This window comes from Homalodisca vitripennis, chromosome 1 (genome assembly GCF_021130785.1).
Source record: "Homalodisca vitripennis isolate AUS2020 chromosome 1, UT_GWSS_2.1, whole genome shotgun sequence".
NCBI classification, from domain to species: Eukaryota; Metazoa; Arthropoda; class Insecta; order Hemiptera; family Cicadellidae; genus Homalodisca; species Homalodisca vitripennis.
This window is the reverse complement of record NC_060207.1, coordinates 123,709,216-123,735,696: the sequence shown is the minus strand read 5'-3', so window position 1 is coordinate 123,735,696 and position 26,481 is coordinate 123,709,216. Positions and strand designations below refer to the sequence as shown.

At 34.0% G+C, this 26,481-nt stretch overlaps 2 protein-coding genes across 2 annotated transcripts in view; one reads left to right on the top strand and one right to left on the bottom strand.

Annotated features, from left to right (window-relative positions):
* Nucleotides 1-3,444: 3,444 nt before the first annotated feature.
* On the bottom strand, nucleotides 3,445-24,710 carry LOC124370763 (glucose dehydrogenase [FAD, quinone]-like). The gene is made up of 3 exons (XM_046829065.1): nucleotides 24,575-24,710; nucleotides 6,583-6,868; nucleotides 3,445-6,099 (listed from the first exon to the last, which is right to left on the bottom strand). Exons 2-3 carry the CDS (start codon nucleotides 6,814-6,816, stop codon nucleotides 4,471-4,473), a joined length of 1,863 nt encoding a protein of 620 aa, XP_046685021.1. The 5' UTR covers nucleotides 6,817-6,868; nucleotides 24,575-24,710; the 3' UTR covers nucleotides 3,445-4,470.
* Nucleotides 17,949-26,481, top strand: part of LOC124352958 — a 52,843-nt gene continuing 44,310 nt past the window's right edge. Inside the window, exon 1 of the mRNA XM_046802716.1 lies at nucleotides 17,949-18,000. Within this exon, the coding sequence (XP_046658672.1) occupies nucleotides 17,949-18,000 (52 nt within the window). The remainder of the gene's footprint in view (nucleotides 18,001-26,481) is intronic.

The window sequence follows — 26,481 nt, the reverse complement described above, 5'->3', positions numbered from 1 at the left end:
TCTCATAATAATAACAACGTTACACGTCTTTCGTAAATTACACTCATCATCGATCATTACACTCAATCATTAAATACATATTAGAATATGTGGTGTCTCATAGTCCTAACAACGTTACACCTCCTTCGTACATTACACTCAGCCATTTCATACGTATTCGAGTATGTGGTGCTAACAACGTTACACCTCCTTCGTATATTATACTCATCATCATTCATTACACTTAGCCATTCCATACATATTAGAATATGTGGTGTCTCATAGTCCTAACAACGTTACACCTCCTTCGTACATTACACTCAGCCATTTCATACATATTCGAGTATGTGGTGTCTCATAGTCCTAACAACGTTACACCTCCTTCGTATATTACACTTAATATCGATCATTACATTCTACAGTATGTGGTGCCTCATTCTTTTACCAGTTTATTTTTTACATAACTAGTATTGCGTGTGATTTGAAACAAACGAAAAGTATTAATTTATTATACGCTGAGATAAAGTGCTTTTATGACCTTCCTTAACCATTATTTTGTGTCAAGGCCAGACCTCTTGAGTACAATCATATTCGTATTAACAGGACTGCAGGTGTGGGAATGAGTCGGAAACGAGTTCTCATTTCTCGTAAACAAGTTAAAAGTCAATTTAGCACAAGATGAGCCGGTTGCAGAAGTTGCCTCGTCACAAATTGCACGTATCTGACGGTATAGCCTCAAGCGAGGCGAGATTGCCCTAGTTTCACCGATAACCAGCAAATGCAGGTCATTTTTAAAATGTTCGATATCTATAATTTGACACCGCGAATAAACTTTCTACACATTGGTCACTCTAGTATACGTTAAGAGCAAATAAAAAAAAAACAAACGCAATCTAGTACAAAACCTGGTGGAGTTTAGTATCATAAAGATTATTAACAACCTTGTACTGTAAGCATTGTTAGCTTTATACGTTTAACCTCACTATGTTTTTCCTGGAAATATTTCATGACATTTTGACGTTAGAAGGGCTTTATTTGATTTTTAATCTTGCTGTTTTGGTGTGTTTTAAATACAACACACCATTTGAACATTAATCTTGTGGTTTTTGGTCATTGGTTTTCATTTCTATAAAACAGAATCCAGAGTGTAATATTGACAATATACAGTCGACAAACATAATATCAGTGGCGTTATGTCAATCTTGTGTCAAAGGGTAGATTCGTACCCACATTATAGAATTCAGCGTGTGGTGGTAACAATAAACACCGAATAATTATATAACAAATTGTGTTACATCAATCGTGTGTCAAGGAGAGGCTCACCAATAGACAACACGATTCAGTGTGTGGTGGTGACAATAAACACCGAGTAATTATATAACAAATTGTGTTACATCAATCGTGTGTCAAGGAGAGGCTCACCAATAGACAACACGATTCAGTGTGTAGTGGTGACAATAAACACCGAGTAATTATATAACAAATTGTGTTACATCAATCGTGTGTCAAGGAGGCTCACCAATAGACAACACGATTCAGTGTGTGGTGTTGACAATTAACCTGAGTAATTATATAACAAGTTGCGTTACATCAATCGTGTGTCAAGGAGAGGCTCACCAATAGACAACACGATTCAGTGTGTGGTGGTGACAATAAACACCGAGTAATTATATAACAAATTGTGTTACACCAATCGTGTGTCAAGGAGAGGCTCACCAATAGACAACACGATTCAGTGTGTGGTGGTGACAATAAACACCGAGTAATTATATAACAAATTGTGTTACATCAATCGTGTGTCAAGGAGAGGCTCACCAATAGACAACACGATTCAGTGTGTGGTGGTGACAATAAACACCGAGTAATTACATAACAAATTGTGTTACATCAATCGTGTGTCAAGGAGAGGCTCACCAATAGACAACACGATTCAATGTGTGGTGTTGACAATAAACCTGAGTAATTATATAACAAGTTGCGTTACATCAATCGTGTGTCAAGGAGCGGCTCACCAATAGACAACACGATTCAGTGTGTGGTGTTGACAATAAACACTGAGTAATTATATAACAAGTTGCGTTACATCAATCGTGTGTCAAGGAGAGGCTCACCCATAGACAACACGATTCAGTGTGTGTGGTGTTGACAATAAACATTAGTAATTATATAACAAGTTGCGTTACATCAATCGTGTGTCAAGGAGGGGTTCACCAATAGGCTACACGATTCAGTGTGTGGTGTTGACAATAAACACCGAGTAATTATATAACAAATTGTGTTACATCAATCGTGTGTCAAGGAGAGGCTCACCAATTATAGACAACACGATTCAGTGTGTGGTGTTGACAATTAACCTGAGTAATTATATAACAAGTTGCGTTACATCAATCGTGTGTCAAGGAGAGGCTCACCCATAGACAACACGATTCAATGTGTGACGTTAAAAATAGATACTAAGTAATCATAAAACCAGTAGTGTTACCTTAATCATATGTATTTTAAGGGGAGACTCTGCCCTATACAATTCAGCGTGTGGTGCTTACAATATACGTCGAATAATTATAAAACCAGTAGTGTTACATCAGTATTATGTCAAAAGGTTTGAATGTATACACATACAATCTACTACTTTACTAACACCCAGCGAAGTCCCATTACCGGATATACACCACTATCGAACTCGTTGTCTATGTAAAAAAGAATGTTTATGCAAAATGTCAAGTCTATGGCTAAATTCGTCCTCTACTCACGTATTTTACTAACGCTCAGCGAGACCCCCTGGAAAGACATACATCATCATAGGACTTGATTATTTCTACGTTAAAATGGTGCTTCATATCAAATCTTACTTCCATGTTCCTGTTAGTTCTCCAAATATCTCGCAACTAGGCGCTAGAGAAACTGCAAGTTCCACTAAGGAATCAATAGCTTTTATAGCGCCCAGGCAATAAGTTGCATATATTTAATTGTTTATATTATTTATTTTCATCTATTTAATTGTTTAAATTAATTATTTTCATCTATTTAATAGCATACACAGCGAAAGTCACTTGATACACATTACAGCTAATTGTTAACGACTTACCACGTGTCGAGTATTTTTGAAATATTTACATTTTTTTTTTTAATTAAATTGTTTCTAAATAGTTACCTCGGGTAAAAAATAAGAATTTGACTACATACAACAACTTAAAATGAATCAATTATGTTATGTTCTTTATCTGAAATCTGTGATACCGATTTAGATCTGTTCATGATGGGATATTACTGTTTAAATCTTACCACAAAACTCCATCACTATTTGTCTTTTCTGGTTTAAGTGTCATCTTTTGTAGAATATATTACTCGTGAAACACCATTCAACTACAGTGTTCACTTGAGAAATAAAAAATGCAGCGCCTAATAGAATTCGGAATATAATGTATGAGCGAAATGTTATTCTGAGGAAAATAAATCATACTCATATTACCTGAAATAATCATGTATTTTAGTTGTAAATATATCAACAGTACATACAATAGTACACAACAGCACTTAACTGAGATTCTGGTCATATTCTTAAATGTGTGCTAATTTTACTTCTAATTTATTGCATATCTAAATACAGTTCATTGATGAATAATACATACATCACACATAAAATTTCAGTTTACTACTTAATTGTTTTTATTAATCAATAAGCAATCGTTGAATTGCATTTAAATGTTTACTTCACTATTTCTAGTGTTCTAGTGTTTAAATGTCTATCGAGTAATAATAATTTAAATAAACCGACAGTTTTTTTACATTAATCATTACTGAGTGCAATAGTAAAGGATTTTCTTCTATTAATTCTTGGTCAACACGTGGTTAAAACATGCCATTATAGCGTGACTAAAATAATCATCCAGCTGTATTTTGCATATCGAACTTGTTAGACTGGTTTATAGTTACTTTATATAGCAAAAAAACTACAAAAAATATTTTATTAAACTTTTTATTGAAATCTGTACGATTTCAGATGAAACATGCAACACTAGGTCTGGTGCATACGACTTTGTCGTGTTCTTTATTGAACACTCTTCCGTTAGATTTGTTCTAAAATTCTCTAATTGAATATTTATATATTTTGTACTCGTTGATTGGTAATTGTGTAGTAAAAGTTAAATCACGTGTGATTGAAAAGTTCCAGCGTGGCAGAATTTTTCAAAATTGGTTGGTTAATTTTTTTTAAACTATTTCATGACAATAAAAACTTATTCGTAATTTTGTCTTCTTCACCAAAGTTGGAAAACATTGTTTATATTATTTTCAATGATATTTACTGTTGATAAACTTGACCGAAGCCTAGGAGTACCGGTGACTGTCGCCAAAAGTGGCACAAAACCCACGTGACAGCATGATGGTTTTATTATTTTATTTCTCCCACACCACGGCCTCTTGAGTGCACCAATGAACTATGCAGTTTACTCCCGCCAATATATTATGATTATGTCAATAATAGATTCATCTTTATCCACGGAATCCCCAATCCTCCTTAATCATGTCAGATGCTTTCTCGCCGATCATGTAAGCAGGTGCTTGAGTGTGTCCTGTGGTGATGACGGGAATGATCGAACAGTCCACAACTCGCAATCCGTCAATACCCCTCACCTTGAGTCTAGTATCGACTACAGCCGTCGGATCCGAATCAGGTCCCATCTTGCATGTTCCAGAAGCGTGATGCAACTGATTGGTCAAGTGCCTGGCCATGCAAGCCCAGTAAGGGTCTGTTGCGAACGGGAAACTCTCACACCCAGGGATGGGAATGTCGTGAAGTCTGGTTCCGATCTTCTGGAACGTCTGAGTTCGGCTGATCCTGATTATCCACTTGATGGCCTCTACCATCACATCTATGTCATAAGGATCGGTGAAGAAATTATGGATAATCTTAGGTTGGTCCAAAGGGTTTCTGTTGTACAGCCTGACGAATCCACGACTCCTGAGGAGCGAAGGCATGGGCCACATGGACCACCCAGGCTTCCCTTCGATTGGACGGTACACTTTGGTGTATATCTCATCAGACACCCCCATGCCAGTTCGAAGGTTGTAGCCTCTATCAGCTGCAAACCCGGAGATACCCAAGAAGAGCAACTCGACATCGGGGTAATCTTCTGCATCGGCCAAAGGTGTCTTAACGTACGCAAGGCCCTCACAGCCTACATCAGTTAGAACTCCTGTGCCTCTGGTGAACCATTCGGTGAAAAATATGGGTAGTCTAGGTATGAGATCTCCCGGTACATCGACACTTAAGGAAGAAGCGTTCGTGAGAAACGACAATCCCGCCATAGTAAGATGTTCTTGAAGATTGTCTCCGACACGAAGATTTTGAATTACTGGAATCCCTAACTCGGAAAGGTGCTCTTGAGGACCTACACCGGAATGCATCAAAAGAAAGGGTGACATGAATGTTCCAGCAGCCAATATAACTTCCTTTCTAGCTAGCACTTTTCTTAATCGATTGTTTTTCCTGAATTCTACTCCGTAAGCACGCTTGGTTACAGGGTCTATGAGGATTCTAGTAACTCTGGAGTTCTGACTTATATGGAAGTTGGGTCGGTTCTTAATTGGCGTCAGAAATGCTTTGGCTCCACTAACGCGTCTACCATTTCGGATGGTGAATTGAATTTTAGAAAATCCTATAGGATCTGCTCCGTTATAGTCATTGAACGGATATCCAAGTTCTCTTCCGGCCTCCAGAAAGTTTTGTAATGCCCCAGTTGCGAAAGGAGCATAATCGACTGTGAGGTTGCCCTGATTGGCGTGGTAGGGAGAATTTTTCAGCCACGGTATCCGAATGTCCTCGGATTTTAAGAAGTATGGAAGTACATCATCATAACCCCAGCCATCGTTTCCCAGTGCTGCCCACCTTTCAAAATCTCTCTTCATTCCTCTGGTGTATATTAATGCATTGATGATAGTACCTCCTCCTATCGCTTTACCTGCAGGCCACGGGCACATTTTGTTCTTTAGTCCCAGACAGGCGTACGGAGACTTTTCAGTCTTGAAGTTCCAGTTGTACTCTGTCTGCAAAAAGTAAGTTGATAAAGTCGGCACGTCAGTGTAAATGCTTCCGTCTATACCAGCTTCAAGCAGAAGAACCTGGAAAGAAATATTAGCGATGGAAAATTGTCTTATTTGACTCCTTTTATTCTAATTATAGAAACTATACAAATCTATTAATATAAAAGGTTCTATAACATATGTACAGTGAATTTTTACTTTCCACAGTCAACATAATATTACAGATACTGGTAGCAGATTTATTAGTTCTAACCACGTAAAAATTCAAGCTTGTAGAATAATAGAATACTGATACATAAATATTTCTACATATTGTACTACTATTTTATAATGGAAATGATGATAATCCACGTGAATTGTTACATTTTGAATGATTTCATGAACCAAACATACTGCTGACCATTTGAATTAATTAAACAAACGTTAAGCTACATTTTAGATACATTTTTTTAAAAGAACAAACTTCATAAATAATTGTAAAATGTATCAAGGTTACAATGTCAGCTACTTTCATTCAGTATTTCTTGATTACGCGACAAATAACAAATGTGTGATTATTACCTTCCACCTGGGGTTGTCTGTGAGGCGGTTGGTAACTACGCAGCCTGAGGGACTGGACCCGACTACGATGAAATCATATTCCTCCAGAATAGGGCCATTGTTGACGAATCTGTCCTCCTTAAACTGAAGACCTTGCTGTTTGTAAAACTGTAAGATGGCTTGGAACGGTGTGATCTGAGCATCCACCAAGTGTGTCGCAATCATAGACAGGAGCAGAATCTTCAACGGGAACATTCTCGATACCACAGCAGTAAAATCTCACAAGTTCTTCAGCTCATTCGTATGTCTGAAAAAATATAAATTTCCAGCATTTTAAACCTAGAATATAATTACTTTCTCAATCAAATATAATACATAACACACCAATATACAACGTCTAACATGTATGTTGACAACTCTCCTCTCTCTACAATGATAATTATTTTTGTAGAAGATCCCTATTTCTCCCATTTCGGGGCGATACTGCAACCCAACAACTTATTCAAATTCAAATGTACTTAACCGTTTGCATTTTTTAAATAACAAAATAAAAACGCTTTGTTACTATTATTTTTCCTTACAACACGAATAATTACACTTAAATAAATTTGTTATTACTTGTAAAAGGTTTATGAAACTTTCTTTTTATCTGAAAAATTTAAATTTTCATTCAGAACGTTCAATCGATTTGAACCTAAACAATAAAGAGGTATTATAAAATGAGTGCCCCAAAAACTAAAATCGTTATTATTACATAACATAAACTCTGCGTTAAATTAAAATAATTACACTCTGATTTTGGGGGAGGAGACTGGTTCTGAGAAAACTTCCCAGTATATCAAACAACAGTATTAACAAGTATTTAGACTGTGCTACTGTTTTTTTCTTTTCTAACTATAACCTCCATGATAATAAAGAAGGATGATGTAATTATAATTATTGATATATTTTTTCATATATATGCCAGCACCATTCCCTCTCTCCCTTAAGAATAAAATATTTTTAATTATTAACCATATACACAGACAACCATAGATATTATTAATTTTTATTCTTAAAATATATTTTGATAATTAAAAAATATTTAAAACTCTTGAAATTAGTGATTTTTTACATTTTAAAATTTTATAAATTATAAACGAATCACAGTGAGCAGTGTGCGAAAGTTCGAGTTGTTATGGCCTTTCCATGGTGCGTGTAAGATAAACCATCTGTATGTGCAAAAGCTGTACTTTGCTTAAAATACTTTTAAAAGTAATGTAAAGACATAAATTGTATAATACTTAAAATGTCAATCAGTTTAAAACTTAAATTACTCATATACATAGTATAAAACTGTTTTTAAAACAAGATAACATTATTAACGAAACTGTGTTTTTTATGTAAAGCAATAAAATTGAAACTATAATTACTAAAATTTGGCATAACATCTTTTCTGATTGTAAGTAGCCCTTATCTCGAGGGTCAGAACCACCAGAGCTCGGTATAAGCTAGACCATGCATGACCAAGGTAGCTTTTAGTTCCAAATAACTGTGAAATACGCGAAACATGAGCTTGGAGAGGTCGTGACCTTCCACAATTAACCGGACACTCTTGCGCATCTTTACCAGGCAGATGGTGTTTGGCAATTGGCTGAGTGGGATTGCACCTCGTGAAGAATACAACAACAGCGAGTTGCCATTGAAGCGATGCCAGCTGACATAACAACCGCCTGATGCATTAGAGATGAGCCACCCCCTCCCCCCCCCACCAATAAAACGCCATTAACGTAATGATACGGCACTGGCTGATCCTCAACTTTGCTCACCAATTTCTCTTACATCAACTGTAGATTTCTGAGAGTAGGTGAAACTGGCAACGACTGCGTCACGAAGAGTTGAATCATCTAAAGTACATACGCCAGTCTCTTACGTTCTCCCTCTCTCTCACACTCACCACAAAAACCCCTCCCTCCCCCTCTTAACTTGCTATTAATATGTATATAATTATAAACCTTTTAACACTTTTTAAAAACTTTTTATTTTCCTACAATGTACATTTCGAATTCTGGGATTTTTTTCTTCAGGTACTAAGGTTAAGTTAAATTATGAAAATAAATAATTGAAACCAAATTGTCATGTGGTTTTTCACTACCTTGGTGGCTAAATTTGTTGTATTTAATTTTATGTGTGATCAATTTATATTGTTTAAAAGTCTATGGAATAATACATTTTTTGTTAGAAAATCTCTGTCATTTAATAATATATTATGGTTAATTTTGGCACTTTTGTAAATTTCAAAATGTTCTAAAGTAAACAATAGGCAACTTTTTTTGCTTGTGTGTAAAATTTCAAGATTGTTTTCCATGTTAGTGTATGTATGACCGGTGTTATTTAAATGGTCTGCATATTTTGAATTTGATGATGTTTTCAATGCTTTTATGTGTTCATTAAATCTAATTTTGAAGGATCGGCCGGTTTGTCCAATATAGTGGGATTGACAATCGTTGCAATTTAATTTGTATACTCCACTATTGTTGAATTTTGATTTTGGTTTGTATAATTGCTTTTGTTTTTGATTAAAAGTCCGATGTTGTTCGAGGTTTTGAAAGCCAATTGATATCCTTGTTTATAAAATGATTTGTTAATTTTGTGACAATGTTTACCAAGGTAGTCTGATTGAATGTATTTGATATCTCTTTCTTCTTCTTATTTTCTTTCTTTGTGTAGTTCTTCGATAATACATCAATCATGCTTGGTGTATATCCATTATTTTGGGCTATGTATTTAATAATATTTAATTCTTTATAAAAATCTTCAGTTTTCATTGGAATTTTGTGTAATCTGTCGATCATTGATTTGAATGCAGCCATTTTTTGGTGGTGTGGGTGATTCGTTGAGGAAGGAATAACTAAATTTGCGTATGTCGGTTTTCTGTAAATTTTGAAATTGTGCTCTCTGTTAGTCTTGGTTATAGTCAAATCAAGGTAGTTTATTGCATTATTTTCTTCAATTTCACTGGTAAAATTTAGATTGTGATGGATTTGGTTTAAGTAGTTTTTGAACATGTCTATTTGTCTTTCATTTCCTTTCAATAGACATATCATCGACATACCTGTATGTATAATAATAAATGATTTGTGTTAGATGTTTGTTTTTATCTCTTAGTATGAATTTGTCTTCTATATTGTCAAGGAATATATCAGCCAATAATCCAGATAGTGGTGATCCCATTGGTAATCCTTCATGTTATATGTAGTAATTGTTGTTAAATGTAAAGTAATTTTGTCTTAGAGTTACTTTTGTGAGTTCAAGTATTTCTTCAATTTCTTGTGTATTTAGAATGTTCTGTTCTGTTAAATTATTTTTAATTATAAGCATTGTTTCTTGGATCAGAACGTTTGTGTATAAATTTGTTGTATCGAAGGATGCAAACTTACTGTTGTTGAGTATATCTATATCATTAATTTTGCTTACTAGGTCAATGCTGTTTTTCAGAAAAAAACTAATAATAAAGTTATCAAATAAATATCAAATACCGCTTGGAAATAACTAAAATAAAAATGTTCACTTCTAAGTTCACTCAAAATTCAAAATAAGCCGTATCCAACTTAAGAACAATAGCCTTCTCAGATCTAACGTAACTGCAGTACAAGACAAGTTCTGATCAATTCAAGGCAGTGAACCGCCTTCCTAATAATTTAAAATTACCAGCACTAACTTGCCAAGGGTTAAATATTCGTTTTTGTCCTAACTTATCACAATCTAATTAAAATTAAATCCCAATATTTCTTTCCCAAAATTTTAATTTAATTTAAGTTTTAATACAAAAAATCAACTAATGTAGCTTTAAAAACGCACAATTTATTTTTCAGTTCGTATTTCATAATTGGCAAACAAAGCGGCCTAATTTCAACTAAAGGTTTACTGAGAGACAGGTTTAATTTAATGCATGGAGCCTATACTAAATTCCTTTTAAAGAAGTTAGGGTTTCTACACAATTAATTGCTTGCTTATCCTTGTACTGTACAAACTTTTATGATTCGCTATTAATCACACTTACAAACCCAAAAAGCATTGCGTATACACTACTAATGATATACGTTGATTCTGAAAGAAGTATATAATAGCGTGATAGGTGGTGCTTTGCAAGGCTGAATTCGGCCTAAATATCCCTGTTTCCCGCGGCAGTCATTAACAAGCACCTCTGCACATTGCAGCAGCACCGCCGACTGGCAGCGGCAGTATGTCGTAAGGGGTTCCCGTAGCTAATCAATCAAGGTAATCGCTGGATTTACCTCATATTTATTTCTGCCTGTGTCATTATAGTGTCCACTTTCTCGCATTCCTTCACACGTAGAGTTCTGGACACTGGTGGCTTCATGGTGCTATTGTAAATGGATGTCAAATCATTAACTTTTTATTTATAGGCTCTACATTAAGTTTTAGTAAACTGGACATCTCTTTATGTTCACTTTAGAAGGAGCCATTAAGTCCGGTTGTATAGATGAAAGATAGGCAATCGCTATCGCTTTTCATAGTTATAAGGATATAGTAAAAAGGTATGGAATAATTTTAACCTCTGATGGCGCATGCTTCTGTGAGGCGTCCAAGGGTTAAGCGCATGGAACTGTCTTGAACATGTCATCGACGTAAAATTCGCGTCTGTATATAAACCCAAAAACTTCATTGAATGCAAAGGAGTCTCCATTATGTAATTTTTTTGAATCAGTACAATTTTATAATGATGGGATGAAGGCGAATTTTCTAAGAACCATTTCAATTTGATAACTTCTTAACACCAGTTATAAAGCAATCATATATATATATATATATAATATATAAATATAATATATATATATATATATATATATATATTAAAATCTCTGTAAATATCAGAAATAACAATAGCCATATATATGTATACACTATAGCAATCCAAAATGGTTCATTCAGAATCTTCTATTCATCGGTATATTATTATTCTCGACGATGTCTTTGCTACGTATAATGATTTAAAGATTGTTCGTAATATTTTCTAAGCAAATAAAAACAAAGTAATTTTTCACATATTGCACGAACCTGTCAAGTAAAGAGTTGTTCGGAAACGACATCACGTTCACAAATACTACATGGAGACATGAATATCATCTGCAGACTGTGTTGAACTTTACGGAAAACATAGAATATACAAGAAATACATCTTGAATGCAGTCTACATATTATGTTCGGGGTAACAATGTGTTAGAGATCCTACTCCCAGACATGTCTGCAATAATGTTATTATCGAGACTTTGTCATGATTTTGGGTTTCTAGTAGGTTATTTAATGATATCTTAGAAATTGTGTTTAACAAGGAGATAATGAAGCGTCACGTGTGTCTGACAGTTGTCATAAAAAAGTTACAATCAAATATTGTATTAAAACTACAGTTTTGTAAGATTCCCATTATGTCATTTACACCAGTTAAAAATGTAGAAAAGTTTCCTGCAATTGGTTTGTTCAAAACTGCAATATCTGTAACTATCAGAAATGACAACATTTAAACCATATATTTAATATAAATAGCTTGAGACAAGTCGTCAGTGGCCTCAATACCTTGGTTAATGTAATGTTAGTTTGTACATATTGTAATTATAATATGTATGTAGAATTTCATAATTTTAATAGCTGCAGCAGATCACCATCAAAGGACACCGTGAAAATATTTTTCTAGTTTACTTTAAAGAAATCAGGTTTATTTTGCTCTAAAATGTTACCCTTTTTCCCATTCACCCTCTGAACGTTTAAGTACACAAGACAAATAGTACAAAAATGAGATTTTTTACTTGATCCTGGCATTTTATTGATATCCTTATCCAGTACAGGTCCGTTTAATACCTTTCGAATGATGATTAGAGTTTTATAATAAAAAATATTCACATTGCACAGTAAGTATTTCCAATATTTACCTCTTTCACACCTAAATTTATATTGACTCTATTGTTTAAATGCGGAGTTAGGATTTTTCTCAAAATTTTATGACGAAGAATGTGGACATTGTAAAGATTTTCAGTAGGATATGGCATTATGGCAGTCATATTAGAAGCTAACAGTAATGTTGGAAATGTGTGCATTCGTAAGGGGATATCTCATTATAACCCACCTTTGCACGCTAAGGGTTGAGTTTATCTTGGAGCCACTTTTTATAAATATTTCAATGTGGAAAGCATAGTTCCACAGCTGCACTTGTGGAAAGAAAATCTCTTGAACTAACTTCCTACATATACATTCACTGATATACACATTTAGATATGAATGTACATCAAAGCAACATTAAACTACCATTGAACTTACCAGTGGAAGTGCATTTAAATATTTATTTCGATTTAAAATGTATATGTTTGATATAATATATTATGATAGATATAACATTACAACTTCGAGAACATACTGTAATATTTTCTTTATTTAATTTTAAATGCTTAATTTATGTACTGTCTCCCTCAGTCAACCCAAATGTGGAAATGATTTTTATTAATTCTTGAGATGTATGTGTTTATCGTAAATGTCAGAATTACGTTTCAGTAACACATGTGTATTATTGAGTCACACTAAAGCCGGGCCGCATTAGAATCCACCGCTCCGAAGTTCTTGTATCAAAGCGTTGCTGTCAATATCATTTCATTCCCAATTGAAAAGTTCGCCAACCGAGATGATCCCACCATTCAACGTCCACTCACTTTCCGCTGTTGATGTCTCTTCATCTCCATCTCTTAACCGTGCTGTAAATCATGATTTCCTACTTCCACAAAATGTAATATATGTATAGTTAAAGTACAGCAGAGCTTACGATTGTTTGTTCGTGAAATAAAACGTACCTTATAAGTTAAATAGTTTATGTAAGTATTGTTCTAATAATATTATAAATGCGAAAGTGCCTTTGTGTGTTTGTTTTGCTTTCACGCGTAAACTATTCAACCGATTGTACTGAAATGTTACAAGGAAATTCTTACGATGCCTTGGATGAATGCCTATTGTTATGTCGAAAATCCCTATGGGTTACGCCCCCTGGTTTTTAAAGTGGCGAAAATCCCGTCTTGGTCTCATGAAAGTTGAGAAATATTAATTAAATGCGCACTTTTAATGTAATCAACTGTTCTTTATAAACATTTTTTATTATTCTATTTGTTTACATTTATAGTAAGTGCATGCTAATACGAGTCATTTCTAATAATGGTAGGAATAACCATTATTTTAAAAGCCGTTTTAGATTTCAGTGATTATGTAAGTACTCATCTACCGTAGAAAATGACCTAAAACATAAGGTAGTCAGAATTTGACTCTGAAGACTCCCTTTGAAAAATTCGGCAAGAAATATGCTAAATGAAAGTTCGCTGGACTGTGCTTTGAACTGTGAAATAATTCCAGCTCTAATTGTACTAAAATATTTTAAGTTCATAAAGAAGCAAACGTGTTGTGTCATTGTTAATGTTGCTATTTTTATTTTTTATTACTAGTTTTAACTGAACATTTTTTTATCAAATACTAAGTTTTAGATCTAAAATATAATGTTGTTATCTAACTTTTACTGTAAATTTAAAGACTGATATAAAACTCACCTTAGGGCCCGTCCTTAAATTACGTAACGCTCAAATCGGTGTTTTCAGACCCCCGACCCACCTTTGTAATGGATTTCTAACGATAACATTAACCACATAAATAAAATGTTTTACATTAATATTACACTGCTGAAACCCCCCCTCCCCCTCAGCGACGCTACGTAATTTAGGGACGGGCCCTTAGTAGTTTACTTATGATAGAATTGGGGTTCTCTACCTGTGATTTATATTTTCTTGATACACTTTTTGACGTATTTTCTTGATAGTGGCAACAAGGCAAACTCAGCATTGGCGTCGGAAATACAATTCACTCGAACCAGCAGTGGTCATACATGCACAACACCTACTAAATTGCGTGCAAAACGGCGCGGCGGGTAACTACTAGCAGTGCAGATGTAAGAGACAATGTAGTCTAACTTTTACTTTACATTTAAAGACTGTTGTGAGACTGTCTTTCAACAAAAGTAGGCATCTCAGAGCCGTGTATGTATATACATATATATATATATATATATATATATATATATATATATATATATATATATATATATATATATATTCGAAGCTGTATATGACGAATAATTTTACATGTATATTGTATATTCTATAATATATACTCCTTATAGTAATGCATGTAACGTTTTAGCTGTATGTAGTTTCGGTTACTCACAAGTATTGTACAGCTCACGACAAAATGGTGTACATACGAGTACATTCGAATTAATTAAATGCTCCTAATAGTCCAGGAGGTGAGAATCAATTCGCACTGTATCCTACACCATTATTTTTTCTAGAAATCTTTAAATTTTATTGTGTAATGAACTTGTCTAGCTAGCCCTATCGCGTCAATTACTATAGCTATAAACTACAACTCAGAGTAATACATGCGAAACCTCCCTTTAAGCGATTAAAATATATGATTTAGACAATAGACATTTGATAACCCCAGCCCACCAGGTTGTCTGTGTTATGTAACTCGGTTACTCTTGTGAGCCAGTGTCGTGTCGTCAAGGTAGTGTCTGAGGACAACCGGTTCGGGTCCATCTGATGGATCAATGGCAAAGTTCAGGTTCAGTGGTGTATAGCTCTCATTGACTACTTCCTTAACAAATCCAAACAAACGTCCTTTTATATAATTAATTATACAATTTCAAATTCATAGAGGTAAACAAATAAATGTGTACAAGAAAACACATAGATGTGGCCAATATTAAATTTGTGTTGTCAGTATTTTTTAAATATTTTCTTTACTAAATTCAAATTCTTCACTATATAAAAACTGTAAGTTACTAAATGATTCCTGTTTCTTATTTCAATAAATACAGATGAACTTGAAGTATACTCATAAGATACAAATAAGATACCTTTCACTTCCATTATATCAATAATGGCTACCTGTCCTGCACAGAATACAAATATATAGTTAAAATTTGCCATTTTATCGAGAAGAAAGCTTTAATACGAATCAGATTTTCTAGCAGACACAAACAAATGATCTCGTATGGAAGTCCTGTGTACAAGACAAAAAAGCTTTCAATAATTATGCATCACATTCATTTGTATTTATTTTAAGAAACAATATCTTGTCTACATTGACACTCAATGACAGTTTGTGGTGTAAGTATATTGCCGTCAAGAACTGGTGTAATGTGATTATCGATTAAGTACTTTTGATAATTAAGTTCATGGGGACAGTTGTATAATGCACATTATTGTAAAATATTACCTTTGGATGTATTATCTGCTAAACCAAGTACTTTTTAAAACCAAAGATTTAGTTTAATAGACCTGAAATATGTTGGATTTCTCAATATTTTGGAAATTAATCACCAAAGTATATGACATTACCTACAACTGATATTTATTGGCATCCTGCCTAGGAATGTTTACCAAACGTAATCGCAACTTTGATTTAATTTTAATTTTAACCAGCGTAAGATATTTTTACAAAAAGTAACAAAGTAAGAAATAATTTGCCACGCACTCAGCGTAAGCTAGGTTGTAAACGTGCGGCTGTTACGTGAGTTGTGAACCGTGAAGCGTTAAACGTTCGTAACAAATCGGTGTTGACTGCATAGAATAACGTCCACACCGAACAGTGGTGGTTGTGGCGGGGGCGGGGGAGGGGGCAGACTCACGTTAATTGGAATACTTATTAAATTTTCACAAACTCATTTCAACGCCAGCCTGGTTAACACAACCTGTCTCTGTTTCAGTAGACAAGGGGCAGGCGTCAGAGGAATTGGTTTAGTTCGTTGCAACGCAGTTCTCTTGTAATTTTAACTGTTTGCCGGCAGTTAATTTTTTAAATGTTTCTATTGTGTTCAAATGTAAATGTTTGCATTTTTATAACTACAACGACAACGCGATTGCTACGATAGTCATTGTCGAAGGCTAAATGTGTTTGTGTTAGAGACCGGATACTGTACAGTATCCGGAAAGTAATCCGACATATGAAAATTGTGGGGGAGGGCGGAACTACGGAATCACGGGATGGGTGAATGGGAGGGTGGGCACATTGTTTGGACTATATTCCATATGAGTATACAAACAATATATAGCTATATACAAAATTACCATATGAGGCAGTATTAAATTGTTTCAAGCCTTTTCCTGATAACAAAAGAGCCTTAATTCATACAAAATACTTTAGACTAAAACTGTACAAAATTTTAATTGGGTTCCTTTCACAGTTTAGTTTAGTTTATGAATTTCAATAATTCATCAACCATAAGTTTACTGATCTCTTATACCATTATTTTGCTCAAATTTTTGCTTTCGGTTAGATCGTTACCATTGACTTTATCTTTTTTTTTCAATTGTAATTTTTGTCAAAACAAAACATTTTGTAAATTGACAAATAAAACATTTTTAATCTCAGAATATAGATGGTCTGGACCTCCTCTGAAAACGTGTTATAACTGAGATAGGTTATTCTAGGCTCGATTTGAGGGTAAAATTACAAAATAATATCAACATAACGTTTAATGAACGTATAAATAAACAAAGTTGAACAATAAATGATTTTTTTATTTATATATTTAGGTTTAATCATATATGTGAATGGTGATAACAGTTTAGTATTTGAAAAATGCGAATGTCGTTTATGGTTGGCCTCAGATCCAAGTCGTCTAGCACAGTCTTATGGGTAATGCAATATTGTTAAGTCTCTTTTGCCCCATTGTTGATCGCAGGTATGTTTTTAGTCTACGAAGTGCACTGAATGACCTTTCGGCTGATGCAATCGTCACTGGCACAACTCTTACAAGCTTCAAAGCTGCGTAGACTTCTAGAAGAAGATCATGCACTGTTTATCATCAACCATTAAGTGTTCTAATATCATTAATTGTTTTTTAATTATTCATTCCTCTGTCTGGCGATTCCCCTGACATTAACAGATGGAGCTACGGTCTGTCAAGATTCGTCATTTGCAAATAGTTCCCGCGACTTTTCCAGTTTGATGGTAGTAATTATTTTTCCCCTTTCGTTGACAGCTGAGACATTCTCTCGCCACCATTTTAATACTTTAGATAGTCCAGTAAAAAGGAACCACCCATTAACACAATTTTTAATAGTGTCAACTATTCGATGTAAATTCTTCGGTAAGAACCCACTGGGGTTTTGAACTCATTGAAGTTCGTGAAGCTTTCTATTGTATTAATCGCTAGCGAGGTAGCTCTTCAACACTTCCAGGCTTTTTGTTTAGGTAATCATGCCAGAATCGTTCAAACTTAACACGCTTTTCTTCAAGGATTTCAAGTAGGCACTCTAGCTTTGATGCCACCACTGTAGCACCAATCTTGGGACATGGATACTGATGTTGACATCCTGTACATGATCCATCACATGACAAAACAGCGTAAGGAAGAAAAATGTCTTAAATTGAAGCATATTCCCACAGCATGTTGAAGCGGAATCTGAATTTTCTTCTTGGGAAAGCGTTTCTACAAACATCAAAATGTAGCTATAGTGCGTTATTACTCTGCGAATGATGTGCTTGATCTCACTGTCCAACTTTTTGGACAAAGTTGTCGCAGATTTGTTGAATTAGTTTTGTCATTTATGGTTTTTAATATATTTAATCTTTTTGGTGATACTCTTATTTATTAAATCTTTTGCAATACTCATTGTGTCCCTCATGACAGATTTGATTTCTCAAACTGTCTTCTACAGTTGAGTTTAGTGAGTGTGCAGCTGCAAATAAGTCATTAATTTCTGCAAACCTTTGTACTCGCCACTCATGTTTGATGCCCCATAATAGCACTGACGTCGTAACTTGTCGATTGGAAGTCGTAGAAAAATATCCTAGCTTTCGTGTTTGTGGTTTCGTGGTTTCATATAAACCAATAAAGTCCTTATTAATATCGAGATCATTACTTACAGTGCGAATGCAAATCGCAACTTACTATTTAATTAAAATGTTAGCGCTCTCTGTTAATAAACATTGTTCAAAAAGTATATCAACGAGATCACTTATCGTACATATTTAGCGATCTTTGCTATTCGATGGATGAAATCTTCTCAATCTTTTATAGCTTTCCTTAGTAACATGTACTTGATGAAAAATCGATGATCGAGACATAAATGATTGTTGATATATTACATACATTTTGCCCTGCACAGCTTGATTATCGAATCCTCTGATCTACTACATTGCTGATTTGAATATTGCCTCGTATTCTTATTTATATTATTTGATTTTACAGAATGTATTCTATGAAAATATGTACTTATTGACAACATTAATACTCGTATATTCAACTGAAAATAAAATCAATGAAATGCTCACTTGTTTTAAAACTAACGTCTAAAGGCCTTTATCTTTTATTTATTTTTAATATTAAGTTGTATTGTTTACAAACTAGGTTACATTACTTAAAAGTAGATTGTATCATTCATGTGTATTAAATGTGTTGTAACTGGAGATTAACGAAACCCTAAAACGTACTAACACATACTTGGCTAATGGTATACTCCTCGGATACTGTATCTCTGACTAGTTTATTAATCGCAATTGTAACTTGAAGGTATAAAATTCTTAATATATATATATATATATATATATATATATATATATATAAAGAAAATGTATAATATATATATATATATATATATATATATATATATATTAACTTGTACAATATTTGGTTAAGGCTATTCTCCTCGGAAGATATGTTTTTGACAGAGTAACCTACAGTTTTATACCAAGTGCCTCTGGCCAGTGGCGTAGCGAAGGGGGGGGTCCAGGGGGTCCGGACCCCCCCCCCGAAATTTTAAGACATATTAAAAAATAAAGCATGGAGCAGGAGAAAAAAGGACAGTGATCATTACTCTTGCCTACAAACATTAAATTGATTGAAGTGGCCGTTGTTAAAAATATAATTGTCCTTTCGTTTAAATCATAAAGTATCAAACGATACTTTTGGGCTCGGCCTTTCGGATAGTGTAGTGTAATCATGGTATTTATATAGGGCGCGGTCACGTGACGTCGCAAAGTAACCTGAACCGTAACACGGCGAACAGTTTAAATTAGCGACCACTTCGTTCAAATTCGTATTGGGGACGTAAAATGACTGCTTAGAATTAAGTTACGACGTTGATTTTAGGTGTCATTAAACTGTAAAAGTGTATATAATTATCGAAAAAAAAAATCACTTTCGGTCGGAAAATACACTTGAAAAACTCTACTGATTAGAACTTCAACTAATTTGGACTTCAGTGATTGAGGTAAACGTGGTGTTTTCGATTGAGTTAGGACGACGATTTTTGTTATCATTAAACTGTACACTGTACCTATATAATTATCGAGAAAGAATCACTTCCGGTCGGTAAATACCGAAGAAAAGCTCTCTACAGATTCAAGTTTTGACGATTTTGGATTTCATTGGTTGAGTGGTTGAGGTAAAAGTGGTACTTAGGATTATGTTAGGACGGTGATTTTAGGTATTAATTCAACGCCGACTAATACATATATAATTATCGAGAAAAAAAACAATTAAATCACTTTAAATTAGCGAATTTTTTCCTATGGAGTCCCACAGGGATCTATACTTGGACCAGTCTTGTTCCTTGTGTACGTCAGCAGGCTGAACTCATCGCTCCTGAGAGGGAAAATGGTCCAGTATGCTGACGATACGGGATCGATACGGGACAAAAGGCAGGGACAACCTTCGGTTACATCCGCACAGAACAGCCGCATTCAAACGTTTGCCATGTGAGGTTGGTGTTAAGCTGATCAACAAGCTCCCTGATGAAATACAAAAATTTGAATGAACCAACAAAATTTAAAGCTCGATTGAGACACTTTTTGGTGTCGAGAGTGTTCTATTCAGTGCAAGAGTTTATGATGAGCCGCTGGGATGAAATTTAAAGTAGTTGGATCATCCTCTATTTCTGGTGGTAAAATTTAGAAGATTTTAAAACGTATGGCTGAGTCTTAGGAATGAGTGTGGACTGTGTATGAACGGGTATGAATGGGGGCAATTTAAAATAGATATACATATTTATAAATAATTTAATTTGACGATTGTATACAATTTTTATAATTGTTGACACAATAAAAAGTATTATTATTATATTATTATTATTATTATTACTTCCGGTCGGAAAATACCAAGGAAAAGCTCTACTGATTCAGATTTTGACGGTTTTGGATTTCACTGGTTGAGTCGTTGAGATAAAAGTGGTACTTAGAATTATGTTAGAACATTGATTTTATGTATCAATTGAACGCCGACTATTACCTATATAATTATAGAAGAAAAATTGAAAAAATCACTTCCGTTCGGATAATACAACGGAAAAACTCTACTGATAAGAAGTTCCGATTACTTTGGATTTCACTGACTGAGGTGTTATTTCATTTTCCTTAGTATATTCCGATCGGATGTGATTATTTTTGGTTTTTTCTCGATAATTATGTATTTATTAGTCGGCGTTTAATTAATCTCTAAAATCAATGTCCTAACATAATTATAAGTACTACTTTTATCTCAACCACTCAACCAGTGAAATCCAAAATCGTCAAAACGAATCAGTAGAGAACTTTTCTTTGGTATTTACCGACCGGAAGTGATTTTTTTCTCGATAATTATATAGGTAGTCGAGTACAGTTTAATGATAACAAAAAAATCGTCGTTCTAACTCAATCAAAATACCACGTTTACCTCAAGAACCGAAGTCCGAAGTAGTTGAAGTTCTAATCATTAGAGTTTTTCAGGTGTATTTTATTTCCGACCGAAAGTGATTTTTTCCGATAATTATATACTCGTCTACAGTGTAATGATACAAAAAAATCGTCATTATAACTCATTCATAAATACCTCAATCAGTGAAATCCAAAGTGGCCAAACTTCTAATCAGTAGAGTTTTTCCGGTGCATTTTCCGACCGTTAGTTTGATCTGTACCCGAGCAACGCTCGAAAATTGCCCTCCTTTTCTAAAGGATTTTCGGCCCTCAGTAGCCCAATGTCCCCGAAGGGGTATTTCATTTTTTCCACAGAATATAGTTGAGTCAACTATACGCTTGAGTGAAGCTCTGTTTTGTTCTTTTTCTTTCTTATCCAGTGAATCCAATATCACTTTGGTGCCTTCTACTCGGCCAGAATCGAACTTCGTAAAGTTTCTGTAGCTATACTAGAGAATTTGTGGTACTAGAGTTGCTGTGAGAGTTTAATTTGCCTATTACATATTTCCACTTTCTATAAGGCGTAGTTACTAAAGCCCATATTTTTGGTATTTACCTTTTACCAGTGAACTCATTGGCAAATAACACACAAAACGTCCCCCGGATCCCCCGGTTTCGGACCCCCCCCCCCGAACGAAATTTCTGGCTACGCTACTGCCTCTGGCTTAAGTTATAAAAACTGTTGTAACTTGGAACTGCATCAGTCTACCGTTGCCTACTAACTTATAAACCATTTGGTTACGACACTTTCTCTCGAACACTGTATGTCTCTAATTATTCTTGAGATCGATTTTGTAATCTAAGCTATATTAGACTTATATGTCTCTACTTAAACGGTATCTTGCTAATTGTCTCATAGTCTCAGTTATTGTACTAGTACATACAGTTTACTAGGTTTATTTTCGAAAATTATCTTATTACTTTGTGGATATTTATAAAACGTATACATAAAAATTATCTTTGAATTCATACTACTGACAGCGGAAAAAAATTAATACAAAGTATTTTTAATTTAAAGTTACCTAATTTAAATTTTAAATAATATATGTATCTCAGTCACATCTCAATGGTATTACGAGTATATTACTCCCGTGTTCATATTACTGTAATTGTCATTTTCGTATGTTTCTATAAACTTTCATAAGTGAATTTCAGAACACATCTAATTATTAAATAATCTGAGGTAAAGTACTAAATACATTATAATCACAACGTAAAAGTCACATGCTAATGATAAAAGTATATATTTCATTCAAAAAACCTTTAGAGAACCCTTTTGGATTCTGCGAAATACGATTTTTTTACATTATAATGTAAGGGTTTTTTTATATTTGGGACCAAAATAGGAGAGCATTTCTTTATTGCCTCCAAGCAACCACTATTAGGTTTCAGCAGCTTATTCTGTCGAGTAGGACTTCGCTTACTTATTAACAGAGAACCAGTTAACTTTTCAAAAGAGGGATACCTATTGTCGGTGTCTTTTTGACTCAAACTATATCTTTTATATGTTATTAATCAACAGATCTACGATATCTTGAAACAAACTAAACAACCCTCAAAACACTATTCTGAAGTTTATAAGAGATAGTTTTTAATTAATTCCTGTATCTGACTGTGTCAAAATGCTAGCAGACTATACTGTATGCATTGATATGAAAATGTAACGATTTTATTATTTTCAATATTGACTCCTAAGTAATCATTGTTCTAAGCCTGTAAAGAAATGTCGGTCTGAACTTCGTTTTACTTATACTTTCCACGTAGCTATTGAACTTAGCTGTGCATGTAAAAATACACGTAGGGCCTTAACCAATGTACAAATCCGTAACACTTATTTTATGCGCTGCACCACACACACGCGCACGAGGGCGCGGCCGCTGTGTGTCTTCAGCGTTATCTGGATCAGAAGACTGAACATTGGTCCTGGACACTGTAAAACAATAAACACTTACCAAAATCTATCGATCGCCAAGACATGCTGCTTAGCCCAAAGAGACACATTTTTAAGATCTTTCTCTATTCGTTTGTTCATATACGAGTACAATGTATGGAAGTGCAGGATAATATAAAAGAAGCTGACATTTTTATCGTAAGGAAACATAAAAGAAAAGTCTAACATTTCGTCCAGTCCTGTAATATATCATATAAATAGTGGACATTCCAAGAACTTGAACTATCCTAGATCTATCAGTCTATAGGAGGTCAATCATCCCAGATTCAAAGCGTCAAACTTGTAAAATGTCAGCTTCGCTAACAGAATGCTATGCTAGACCAAATCAAATGCAAAGACGTTTTTGGACTACCTACAATTCAAATTTTTCCACCCTCCCCCCCCACACACACATCATAAATTCATTTTTTCAAGTACGGAAACACTTCTTAAAACGGTATTGTTAATCCGCTAAACAGTTTTCCGTCGACCCAAAAACTCATCTCCGATTTAAACTTGACTCACCAAAACTATACAACATTTTTATTTTAGGGTCAAAATGAATATAAAAGTTATGTTATGTTGTCTAAAATATAATATTATTAAAATACTGGAGAGTTAATGTAGACTTGTATTTGGAAACATTTTCGGGATATCAGGAGTTAAATTGTCTCATTGTAATAATATTATCTTTATTATTGCAAATAAACCTTCTCTAATTTATAGCAAATAATGTACTATTTATTAGCAAAAGAAACAATACTAGCTGTTTCTACCCAAAATCATGCAAGTTGTACAGTGTAGCACTTAAACAATTTATGTACTTCAAATACAAAGTGAAAATTTGCAAAACATATCTTTAACGAAGCGGTTTGACTTCATTGTGATCTGAATGTATCAGTAAATTGACATTAACATATATCCACTGCCTCCAAATGAAATCTGGGTTTGTAATATTTTGTATATATATTTTGTACGGTTTAATGAATGAATGAATTTGGAAAATATTCTACATGCGACAGTAAACAATTGAATTTTGTAGGTAATTTAATCCTTACACCATATACAATATTATATTTTATATTTAACTATGTACCTTAACAAATTATAATAATGACAGTTGTTTGTAAATACTATTTATTTTAAATGATATCTTAATGTACTAAAGTAAGAAAATAACCCATTTTATAGTCAACAAACACACTGCAGCTGCGAAAAGTTTAAAACAAGATATCCTTGGCACGGATTTTGAAACAAATAAAAATTATCCTGAGACCGACTCTGAAGACGTATGGTATAGAGAAAACATGCACTGACCTGCTATTGGCAGCGGACAAAGTCCTTCTGAACAGCTGCGCACTAGCGCTGGTGATCACCTAAACCTAACCTCAAACTTGAATCAGCTGTAGTAATTTACAAGTGACTGGCCACTGGCCAGAGGCCAGACGGCTGTCCCTGGTTCGCGCGACCGCGTCTTCACGTGCTCTACGTAATTTTAATAAATGAATTTTACGTAATCTTCATTTCAAAACTGGTTCTTCAAAATGTTTATAAAATCATTGGCTGGTTCAAATTAATGGACGCATTTTGCAATGTTAATGAATATAAAATTGTAATATTTAACACTCAATATCTACATTTTTCTTGATTGCATTTCCATTTAGGTTAAAAAAGGCCTCACTCAAGAAAACTATAGAGCTTATCTCAAACCTCTATTCCTCTGTCATAATCCTCTTCTTGTAGATCGTGTAATAATTATTTTGATGTTTTAAAGCTTGTATATATTATTATCCGAATTTTGCGTACCGACATATCATTTACGTGATATTCTTGAGCTACTTTTCGTAGAGAAGCATGTGAATTATCTACAATATTTTGCAAAACATAGAAAAATGTTCATTGTCAGGTACACTTTCTGGTCTTGAGTTGACTGTTTTATGACTGTTGAATGATACATTGTATTCCTCTTTGGAAACGTTTTATTAAACAAGTCCCACACCCCACGATATTACCTGACAAGGTCACCTTATCCACGCATATTAACATTGTTACTCTTTTGATTGTTTATTCATGGCCATTACGAAACAAAACGAAGTATGTACTCCAGATGCTATATAACTTACAGTTCTGTAGTCCTGTATAGCAGTAACAAAATGTAATACTGGCATTACAGGTTCAGCTGTTATGAAAAATAAATAAACTTGGAAAACGCAACATTCCAAAACAACTTTCCTCTCTTATTTAAGAGGTAGAAATTACTGCTAGACAAATCGTTGGTAGTTGGTATAATAATTTTACGTTTCGCAGTGCGCCACAACTATTTTACCAATTGCCATTTTTATGGCATGATCCTTTTGAGTTAAACTTTTTACTCAGAAAAAATAGACCTACAATTATTTACCATTTAACACAGCCATTTATTCTCTGAATTTACTTAGGTATGTATTGCTTAATAAAATAATGTCTAAGTTTATGGAGAATCGTAAAAAAACTTTCTTGGTGTGCCTGTTTAACATCATAGGAGCCTTTCATAGTAAATCATTTCCATGTAAAGACGTTTAAACCACTTTTAAATTCAAGATTTTTCATTAGAGAATATAACTGTTGAAATAAACCTAATATTATAAATCCGAAAGTGCTTTTACGCGTAAATATTCAACCGATTGTACTGAAATTTTACATGGACATTCTTAAGGTCCCTGAGATGGATATAGGCCTATTCTTATTTCGAAAACACCTCCAGGCTACGCCCCACTGGTTTTTAAAGTAGCGAAAATCCCATCTTGGTGTCTAAAGTTGTGAAATATTAATTAAAAGATCATGTCTAATGTAATCAACTGGTCTGATTGTTTATTATTTTCGATTTGTTTACATTTATAGTGAGCACGTTCTTTAAGGAATAACAAAGAATTTTTAACGCCGTTTTATATTTCAACGATTAGGTAAGTACTCATCTAAAAGGCTAGATAAACATATAAACTTTTTGACGCATTTTCTTGATCGTGATAACAAGGCAAACTCAATATAGGCGTCGGAAATATAATTCACTCAAACCAGCAATAGTCATACACGTGCAACGCTTACTAAATTGCGTATAAAGAAGCTGGTAACTGCTAGCAGTGCAGATAAGAGACAATGTAGTGTAACTTTTACTTTATATGTAAAACTGTTATGAAACCAAAATTAGTTGTCTTTTTACAAACGTAGGTTTCTCAGAGCTGTGT